The 10,618-nt window shown below is 51.8% G+C and overlaps 1 protein-coding gene across 2 annotated transcripts; it reads left to right on the forward strand.

Annotated features, from left to right (window-relative positions):
• Positions 1–7,069: 7,069 nt before the first annotated feature.
• On the forward strand, positions 7,070–10,312 carry GAMT (guanidinoacetate N-methyltransferase). Of its 2 annotated transcripts, XM_036314187.1 has the most exons (6): positions 7,073–7,338; positions 8,218–8,363; positions 8,530–8,593; positions 8,927–8,994; positions 9,134–9,244; positions 9,783–10,312. In XM_036314187.1, exons 1-6 carry the CDS (start codon positions 7,158–7,160, stop codon positions 9,921–9,923), a joined length of 711 nt encoding a protein of 236 aa, XP_036170080.1. In that variant the 5' UTR covers positions 7,073–7,157; the 3' UTR covers positions 9,924–10,312. The 2 variants fall into 2 exon arrangements, with proteins under 2 accessions (XP_036170081.1, XP_036170080.1); XM_036314188.1 differs by lacking the exon at positions 9,134–9,244 and having other exon boundaries at positions 7,070–7,338.
• Positions 10,313–10,618: the final 306 nt, after the last annotated feature.

Here is a 10,618-nt window from a genome sequence, read left to right on the forward strand (position 1 = left end):
TAAAGGAGTGATAAATGTCACAGCTGGCTTTTCCTGGCATCTGATACTAATGCTGCAGACCTGCTAATGTTCAGATTAGGGCTCTGGTTCTGATGGACAGGCTACACACCAGAGAGGTTCCGTGGCCATTGATTGCGATCAGCCGTCTGGACAGCAGGGACTCTTGATCTGATGGAATGAGAAAGGGGTCTTGCCCTCAAAACCCATCACATTGTCTAACTAACCCTGAGACAAACACCAGGCAAACCCCAATGAAGGAAAATTCTATAAACTACCAACCACTCCTCAAGTCTGTCCAGATCATCAAAAACAAGGAAAGTCTGAGAAACCGTCACGCCCCAGAGGGGCCTAAGGCAACATGACGACTAAATGTCAGGTGCAGTTCTGGGTCAGAAATGGGACATTAAGGGAAAACTAAAGAAACTTGAAAAAACAGCCTGGCCAGCGTGGCTCAATGGTTCAGCATCGGCCTATGAACCAGGAGGTCCCGGTCAGGGCACATGCCCAGGTTGGGGGCTTGATCCCCAGTAGGGGGCTTACAGGAGGCAGCAGAACAATGATTCTCTCTCATCATTGATGTTTCTATCTTTCTCTCCCTCTCCCATCCTCTCTGAAGTCAATAAAAATATATTTAACACACACAAATAAACTGAGAACTTTTGGTAATAATAATGTATAAATGACAGATGTTCCACACTAACATGAGATGTTAAGAGAGGAAAGTGGGTACCAGGCATTTCTCCATATTTTTTGCAACTTTTCTATAAATCTGAAACTAAGCCTACGTTAAAAAATAATCCAAGTATAGGGCCTGACCCATGTCCTTCCACCTGGTTCTTGATCCCATCCAGGATGCTCTGCTTATGGAGGTGAAGCCCCAGGCCAACCGTCTGCAGCTTCCATCTCACAAACCCCCTGCATGTGTCTTACCTCCCAATTTGGTTAGAATCTTTTGTTGCATCTCACAGAAACTGAAAGTGTATTATTGTTTTTTTTCCTTTAATGGGAACTTTTTGCTCATAGAACTGAAAGGTCCAGGGATAGATGTAAATCAGGGTTTTTCCCCTCAGCGTGGCTGACATTTGTGATTAGATGTTACTTTCTTTTTTTCTAAAAAAAAATACATTTTTATTTATTTTAGAGAGAGAGGAAGTGAGAGGGATAAAGGGATAGAAACATTGATGAGAGAAACATCATCAATTGGCTGCTGTCTACACCCGCCCTGCTGGGGATGGAGCCTGCAACCTGGGCATGTGCCCTGACTAGGAATTGAACCAGAGACCTCTTGGCTCATGGGTTGATGCTAAACCACTGAGCCACACCAGCTGGGCAGGATCAGATATTTCTTTGTGTTAAGCAGCACCCCTGACCCACACCCGCTCAATGCCAGGAGAACCCCCAGTCGTGACAACCACAAATGTCCCCAGATATTGCCCAGTGTTCCCTGGGGGGTAGAATCATCCCTGGCTGAGACACACTGGCTGACTAGTTTCAGGCTTGACTGGATCCAGGACCTTCAAACAGTGCATGAAGGTTCATCCATCTCTCCATCTCTTGGCTCTGTCATCCTCTCTCTTGGCTTTTACCTCAACAGTCTCACTTCTTGTGGGGACAAAGATGGAGCCATCAGTTCCATTAGCTTAACAGCCCCAGCAGGTCAGCACTTCTTCCCAAAAAGAGGTAGCAAAAATTCAAGGGAAGGTTCTGATTGGCCCAACCTTGGTCACATGTCCTTGTTCAATCGATTGTTGTGACCAAGCAATGGAAAGCTCTGATTGGATAAGGTGGGAGGTCACATGGTTATATGGAGTTAGCCAATGGAGTGAGTACCCTATGATGTCAGTCAATGTGGAATATGCAGTTAGCCATTAGCGTGAGAACCCTCTGGACTGGATTGGAAGCATGAGGAGTAACCCTGGGCAGAAAATTTGGGTTGGTTAAAATGTTAATATAGAATCACCATATGATCCAACAGCTCCACTCCTTTCAAATTCAGAGAACTAAAAGCAGGGACTTGGATACCTACCTGTACATAACTAACTATTCACAGCATCCCGATTCACAACAGCCAAAGGTGAGTCCATGGACAAATGAACGGACAAACAAAACATGGTCCATCCATACACTGGAATATTAGTCAGCCTTTAAAAGGAAGGACAGCCCAACCGGGGTGGCTCAGTGGTTGAGCATCGACCTATGAACCAGAAGTCATCGTTAGATTCTGGTTAGGGCACATGCCTGGGTTGCGGGCTCGAGCCCCAGGGTGGGGCGTGCAGGAGGCAGCCAATCAATGATTCTCTCTCATTATTGATGTTTCTATCTCTCTCTCCCTCTCCTTTCCTCTCTGAAATCAATAATAAGTAGTAAATAAGTAAATAAATAAATAAAAATAAAAAGGTCATTCTGCCCAGCCGGTGTTGCTCAGTGGTTAAGCATCAACCCATGCATGCACCAAGAGGTTGCTGGTTTGATTCCCGGTAAGGGCACATGCCCAGGTTGCAGGCTCGATCCCTGGTAGGGGGCATGCAGGAGGCAGCTGATCAATGATGTTTCTCATCGATGCTTCTATCTATCTTTCTCCCTTCCTCTCTATCTATTAAAAACACATTTTAAAAAATACAAAATATAAAAGGAAGGACAATCTGACACTTGCTACAATGTGGATGAACATGATGCTCAGTGATGTAAGCCAGACAAATACTGTGTGGTTCCACTCATAGGAGATCCCTAGAGGAGTCAAGTTCATACAGACAGAAAATAGTGGGAACCAGGGGTTGGAGTAGGGGATGGGGACTTGGTGTTTAATGGATGATCCTGATGGTTGCACAACAATGAGTGTACTTAATACCACTGAGCCATGCACTTAACAATGGTTAAGGCCCTAACCAGTTTGGCTCAGTGGATAGAGCGTTGGCCTGCGGACTGAGGGATCCCGGGTTCGATTCCAGTCAAGGGCATGTGCCTTGGTTGTGGGCACATCCCCAGTGGGGGGCGTGCAGGAGGCAGCTGATTGATGTTTCTCTCTCATTGATGTTTCTAGCTCTCTATCCCTCTCCCTTCCTCTCTGTAAAAAATCATTCAATAAAAAAAAATATTTAAAAAACAAACAAACAAACAAAACAATGGTTAAGATGGTGAGTAGCCGGTTTGGCTCAGTGGATAGAGCGTCAGTCTGTGGACTGAAGAGTCCCAGGTTTGATTCCTGTCAAGGGCACATGTCCAGGTTGCAGGCTTGATCCCCAGTGTGGAGTAGCCAATTGATGATTCTCTCTCATCATTGATGTTTCTCTCTCTCTCTCCCTCTCCCTTCCTCTCTGAAATCAATAAAAATATATTTTTTAAAAAGATGGTAAACTTTTCGCCGAAACCGGTTTGGCTCAGTGGATAGAGCGTCGGCCTGTGGACTGAGGGGTCCCGGGTTTGATTCCGGTCAAGGGCATGTACCTGGGTTGCGGGCACATCCCCAGTGGGAGATGTGCAGGAGGCGGCTGATCAATGTTTCTCTCCCATCGATTCAGGCATGTGCCCTTGGCCAGAATCGAACCTGGGACCCTTCAGTCCGCAGGCTGACGCTCTATCCACTGAGCCAAGCCGGCCAGGGCTCATCGATGTTTCTAACTCTCTATCTCTCTCCCTTCCTCTCTGTAAAAAATCAATAAAATATATTTTTTTAAAAATGGTAAACTTTTTAAAAAATATGTTTGTATTGATTTTAGAGAGAGAGGGAGAGGGAGAGAGAGAGAGAGAGAAACATCAATCAACTGCCTCCTGCATGCCCCCTACTGGGGATCAAGCCAGAAACCTGGGCATGTGCCCTGACCTGGAATCAAACTGGTGACTGCTTGGTGCATGGAATGATGCTTAACCAACTGAGCCACACCAGTAAGGGCAAGATGATGAATTTTATGTTACGTGTGTTTTACCACAATAAATGTGTACCTGGGTTAAAATCTCCCCTCACAGTGCCCTATCAATGATGACCAGATCCTTGAGTGTCCTTCCAGGGTAATCTATGTGAGACAATGCTCCAGTCTATACACATACAAACACACACACACACACACACACACACCCCTGTCACACAGTGTGGCACTCTCTACATTTCCCCTCCACCCTGCCTTTTCACCTAACACCTGCTAGAGTTTGCTGCTTATGAATTCATAAAGGGTGCCAGTTCTTGCCCTAGCTGGTTTGGCTCAGTGAATAGAGCAATGGCCACAGACTGAAGGGTCCCAGGTTTGATTCTGGTCAAGGGCACATGTCCAGGTTGCAGGCTCAATCCCCAGTAGGGGGTGTGCAGGAGGCAGCCAATCAATGATTCTCTCTCATTATTGATGTTTCTATCTCTCTCTCCCCCTATCCCTTCCTCTCTGAAATCAATAAAAATATTTTTTTAAAAGGGTGCCAGTTCTTGTTGCTAGCAGGCTCTCTCTTTCTGGCTCTGATGAAGCCCATTGTTACACAGGGGAGGCCCACATGACCAAGAACTCAGGCCTGGGGGCCCATTGCCCAAAAGGAACTGAATGCTGCCAATAACCAGTGAGTGAGCTTGGAAAGGACCCTTCCTTGGCTGAGCCTTCACATGAGTCCTCAGCACCAGTGGCACCTTGACTGCAGCCTGTGAGACGTTGAGAAGCAGAAGACTGAGCTGGGCTGCACCTGGATTCCTGACTATAGAAACTGAGCTCATAAATGTGCCTTGTTTTAGCGGCTACATTTGGGGTGATTTGTTACATAGCAAGTGCTAATGAACACAGCCTCCTCCTGTCTCAGGCAGGCATTCCAGGGTATTCTTTGAGTTGGGTGACATTTAACGAGTGCCACCTATTTACATGGGATGCACAAGGGAGCATCCTGGGACATGCCCTTTGGGCAGCACAAGGATGTTGGAATATAGGCCCACAAAGTGTCCATCCTGGTGCCCATGGTGGTGGCTGGTGATGGGGAAACCAGACCAAAAGGACTCATGTGAGGCAAAAAGCAGCATGAGACCAACTCAGAAGTCTGATGGCATCTACTCATCCCGCCTACTCCTGAGATTCTTGTGAAATCAGACTTGTTATATCTAGACTATATTAGATCCCAATGTGCCCTCAGGATTTATCAAGCAGGCACTTTCTATGCACCAAGCCCATCAGACAGACAATAGAGCCATGAAGAAATAAATACCTTCAGCTAGAGAAATGCCAAGGAGAAGTACTCAGAGATAAGAGAGCCTGGGGGGACTTGGGGGCCTTCCAGAGGAGGTATGGGCTCAAGCATGATGCCCACACCAAGTCAGGAGAAAGGAGAAGCTGTCCAGGTCAAGGGAAGAGCATGTGCAAAGGTCCGGGGGCAGGAGTGACACAGGAGCACTTTGCAGATGGTGGGCAGGGGTTGTGGGGAGTAGACTGAAGCTCAGTCAGTCAGGACTACGAGAGATGGTCACAGAGATGCAGGGAAGTGACCAAACTCGAGAACTGTTTAAGAGGCTGCCTGGGCCCTGGTCGGGTAGTTCAGTTGGTTAGTTAGAGCACTGTCTCAAAGGTTGCAGGTTTGATCCCCGGTCAGGGCACATACAAGAATCAACCAATGGATGGATAAATAAGTGGAACAGCCCTAGCCAGTTTGGTTCAGTGGATAGAGTGTCGGCCTGTGGACCAAAGGGTCCTGGGTTCAATTCTGGTCAAGGGCCCGTACCTTGGTTGCAGGCTCCTCCCTGGCCCTGGCCCTGGTTGGGGAGCATGCAGGAGGCAACTAATCGATGTGTTTATCTCACATCCATATTTCTCTCTTTCTTTTGCTCTCTCTTCCACTTTCCCTAAAAATCAATGGGAAACTATCCTCAGGTGAGGATTAACAAAAAACAATCAAACAAAAAAAGTGGAACAACAAACTGATGTCTCTCCCCTTACTCTCTTGCTAAAATAAAAATAAAGATATGTTTATATATTTTAAAAAATAAAAAAGATGCTGCCTGGGTTCAAACCCTGTGACCACAGCGTCTCTGGGCCTCAGTTTTTCAGTGGGAAGGCAGGAATGGAATGTTTAGGGCTCATGGCCTGATGTGCAAAGAATTGGAAAAGGGAAGTCACATTACAGAGCCTGGAGGCCAGTGCTTGTGGGTAGGTCCCAGGCAGGCAGGCAGGCAGAAGATGCAGCTGACTTCAAGGGCTGTCCTGGGCTGGGACAAGGCCTCAACCCCATGTCCCGGCAGGGCTGCCCTATCCAACTTCCTGGGTGTAAGGGACAGCAGACTGCTGGGATCACATTTGGGTCCCCAGGACTGCAAGCCTCTGCATGGTGATCACCCCCATCAGGATCCTGGGTGACCACCAGCTTATGGGGATGTGAAGTGAGCTCCTGAAAGAGGAGAGGCAGCTGGGCATGTGGTCGAAGTGGGGACTATCAGGGCTCTAATCCTGAGTCCTCACCCACCCACATCCATGGCCATGAGACTGCTGGCTGTGCCTCTTGGTGCCTCAGTTTACCCATCTGTGACATGAGGACAATAAAAACCCACTGCGACATCTCTGAAGATTGAATGATTTTTAAAAAATATATTTTATTGATTTTTTACGGAGAGGAAAGGAGAGGGATAATTAGAAACACCGATCGGCTGCCTCCTGCACACCCCCTGCTGGGGATGTGCCTGCAACCAAGGTACATGCCCTTGACCGGAATCCAACCTGTGACCCTTCAGTCTGCAGGCCGACACTGTATCCACTGAGCCAAACCGGCTAGGGCTGAATGATTTTTTTAAAATACCTAAAGCACTTCCAACAGCGCCAGGAAAATCATTAGATCCTCCCACCCCAGCAAGGAAAGGGGGCTTTTCTGCGGCAGTGACAGATGAGGAAATTGAGGCAGGAGAGTGAAAAGGCGAGGCTACAGACCTTGAGGGCTCTCAGCTGTTGTGCCTAGTTCGCCAGCAGGCGCTGAAGTTTCAGCGAAGAGCGGGCCCGACCCATGTGGAGCCGTCTTCTGCTCTACGGCCGCTAGAGGGCACTGGAGTCTTCGCGCAGTGCAGTCCGCTCACGGGTTCCAGGCGGGTCCTCAACACCTCACGCCCTCGGCCACGCCCCCGCCAGTCATGGTCACACCCTCCGGCCCAGAAGGCTCTGCAGGGACCAACCCTTCGCCTCGGGAACAGTCAGGATTGCCCGTCCGCCTGCAATATGAGCGCCCCCGCCGCGACCCCCATCTTCGCGCCTGGAGAGAACTGCAGGCCTGAGTGGCTGGCGGCGCCCGCGTCCTACGACGCGTCGGACATGCACCTGCAGATCCTGGGCAAGCCAGTGATGGAGCGCTGGGAGACTCCCTACATGCACGCGTTGGCGGCCGCCGCCGCCTCCAGAGGTTAGCTCTGCGTCCGGCCCGAGGGTGACCAGGCCCATGCCAGCCAGCTCTCTGGCTGATGCGCATCGGAGCCTCTTTCCTAGCCTGGAGAATGGGGCTGCTACTGGGGGACGACAATGGGGAACTAAAAGGGGTGCTACAGGCACGGGGCATGTACCCAGTAGGCGCCCCCTAAGTATCGAGAACTTCCTCTCCAGGAGAAATGAGGTGCCGGCCGCCCGCATCCCCCCTGAGATCGGGAACAGGGGGCCTGGCGAAGGTCGCTGCCCAGACACACGTGGGGAGCCTCCCTGGCTGGACATCCCACCCGCCCCAGCTAAGAATAGCTCTGGGAAAGCTGAGGCTGGGAGACAGCTGTGACGGGGTGACCCTGCCCTCCGGTGTCAGGGCCCTAAGAGTGCTCAGGTCCCCCAAGGGCTGGGCTTCTGGCCTGTAGGCCTCTGGCTGTAGTGCAGTGGGTACCACCCCCCACCCCTACCCCAATTGTTCCAGGCCCTGGCCTGGGATCCTCGTCCTCCCTTGCCCTTCTCTTGTGAACTTCATTGTGGGGACGTGGGAGGGGGAGAGAAAAGTAACCAAAAGATAAGCTGCACCAGTGGCATGCCATCAGTGCCACTGGTGCACACAGCCAGAATCAGGCTCAAAGTCCAAGTTTTGACCCCTCCCCCCCGCAAATACCCGACCCAAAAGCTGCTCTGCTGCCTCCCTGGCAGGTCATCCCTTTTTGGCCGCCGGCCAGGGCCCACACTGTTCCCTCTCAGGGCCACTGTGTCCCTATGTCTGCTGTGCCCTCCTGTCCTAGTTTCTCTGTGCCGAGGCGCTGCCCCTGAGCCTCCTCGTCTAGATAGTCTCCCCAGCCCCCGCCTTTTCTGTGTCCAGGGGGCCGGGTCCTGGAGGTGGGCTTTGGCATGGCCATCGCAGCAACCAAGGTGCAGGAAGCTGCCATCGACGAGCACTGGATCATTGAGTGCAACGATGGTGTCTTCCAGCGGCTCCAGGACTGGGCCCAGCGGCAGCCACACAAGGTAAGGTGCTACCTCTGCCTGCAGGCCCCCTCCCACTCCTGGGGCAGTCTCGGGCATGGGATGGGGGAAGTGTCCTCCGTGGGAGTTCCTCTGCCCTCCTTCTTACAGCGGAGAAGTCCCGGGGATCCCTCTGACCCTCAGCCTTCTTTTTCTCCCCTACCTCAAGGTGGTTCCCCTGAAAGGCCTGTGGGAAGAGGTGGCACCCACCCTACCAGATGGTCACTTTGATGGTGAGGGGACTCTCGGTACTGGGTGAGGGGGAGCCTCTGCCTGAATCTCCTCCTCACTTGCTGAGGGACCTTGTAAAGAACACAGGGGCTGACATGTCACTGGGCCAACGGAGTCTGGGAAGGGGGCACAGACACACAGACCTGACACTCAGCAGGATGCCTGAAGGAATCGCTGAATTGCACATGATACCTAGAGGTGGTGGCAGCATAGTGAACTTGGAGTATGGCTGCTGGGGTTCCTGGGCCATGTTCAAGTTCCACCTTCGCGTGGAGCCATTGTCCTGGTGTGGCTGCCCCTGGCCCTGACCATGTGACTTCCATCCTCCCACGCAGGGATCCTGTACGACACGTATCCACTGTCTGAGGAAACCTGGCACACGCACCAGTTCAATTTCATCAGGGTAGGACCCCACGGAGGGATAGGGTCTGCAGCCACCAGCATGGGAGTTCAGCTGGGTGGGGGCATCTGCCACCCACACAGGGCACCCCTCCTTCCACTTGGTTCTCTGATCTTCCTCCCCACCTCTGTCCCCCTCTCAGGGCCATGCTTTTCGCCTGCTGAAGCCTGGGGGCATCCTCACCTACTGCAACCTCACCTCCTGGGGGGAACTGATGAAGTCCAAGTACTCCAACATCAGTACCATGTTTGAGGTGCAGCAGCCTAGCTCCCCGGGCCTCCCTTCCCCCACTCACCCCGGGCAGGTTGGGGAGGCAGCTGCAGTCACCTTGGACTGGGAAGGTCCCTTGCTTCCGGACTGCTCTTAGGTGGATTGTGTGCTCTGTGTGGCAATCAGGCAAGGTACTCCCCAGTGCCCTTGGGACATAGGACTCAACCCAAGCTCTCCCCCTGGCTGACAGGCCCCATACTCCTCACTAGGCTTTCCTCTACCCAGGATGCCCCTGTTGTGCAGGGCCTTTGACCAAACTCTTCCTCTGCCTGCCAGGAGGAGCAGTTGGGCAGCCTGGTGACGGCCTGTGACAGCCAGGAAGCTGCTGCCCGAGTTTAGACACCTGGAGACTGCCACTCAGACGTGGGCTCCCACGTTGTCTCAGCATTTGGGCCTGGGGTAGAGGTTCCTGCAGCCCTGGGGCCTTGGCACTAACAATGCTGTGCAAGGAAGGGTAGGCACCGGGTGTGCGTGTGTGAGTCCTCAGAGCCTGGACATAACCTGGCGCTTCCCTGTCTCAGGAGACACAAGTACCGGCGCTGCTGGAGTCGGGCTTCCGCCGGGAGAACATCCACACACAGGTGATGGAGCTGGTCCCGCCTGCTGACTGCCGCTACTATGCCTTCCCACAGATGATCACACCCCTGGTCACCAAGCACTAGGTCTGGCGCACCACCCTCTGAGTGCCTTCGTGGCCAGGAGCTCAGGCTCTGGCTTCAGCCCAGCTTCTAGTTGAAGCAGCACCAGCTGTAAGACCCCAGCTACCTTCCCTAACCTCTGCAAGAGTACCAGTATCAGCCTTCTTCTGGGGTCACAGGGATGAAATAAATGCTAACACTAGGCTGGCCAATCAGCACACATTGCAAAAGTGTGCTCTCACTCCTCCAAAAAGAAAAATCTGTTGCACGGCTTGTGTCAATCAATTGGAGTGTCCCATGCACCAAGATTTCTGGTTAGGACACATGCCTGGGTTGTGGGCTCAAACCCCAGTAGGGGGTGTGCAAGCCAGCGGAGGGGTGTTTCTCATCAATGTTTCTATTTCTATCTCCCCCTCTCTCTAAAATCAATAAAAACATATTTTTAAAAAAGCAATCTGTTATTGGACTTTCAGTGGGCAAGCTACATGAGGAGCATCTGCTGATCCGTGAGCTATATGCTCCATTGTGTACAAGTCAGTGAACCCAATCCTGCCCAAAGGAGACATCACCAATCAATCAATCACCTATGGTCTAGTCCCTCAGACATCCAGGGCGGTTGCCCCTCCCTTCCCTGTGCTTGGCACCTGGGGTCCAGGGGGGGTGCAGAACTAGGTCAGGACTGCAAGGAGGGTAGCAGCTCTAGGCCCAGGTCCTCAGGC

Source organism: Myotis myotis, unplaced genomic scaffold (genome assembly GCF_014108235.1).
Source record: "Myotis myotis isolate mMyoMyo1 unplaced genomic scaffold, mMyoMyo1.p scaffold_m19_p_6, whole genome shotgun sequence".
NCBI lineage: Eukaryota > Metazoa > Chordata > Mammalia > Chiroptera > Vespertilionidae > Myotis > Myotis myotis.

Bases quoted from the DNA above. Each gene is read 5' to 3' on its own strand.
- GAMT (XM_036314187.1), top strand. From the start codon at position 7,158: ATGAGCGCCCCCGCCGCGACCCCCATCTTCGCGCCTGGAGAGAACTGC. The intron at 8,364-8,529 runs GTAAGGTGCTAC...CCCTACCTCAAG, and splicing joins CCCAGCGGCAGCCACACAAG to GTGGTTCCCCTGAAAGGCCT. The intron at 8,995-9,133 runs GTAGGACCCCAC...TCCCCCTCTCAG, and splicing joins ACCAGTTCAATTTCATCAGG to GGCCATGCTTTTCGCCTGCT.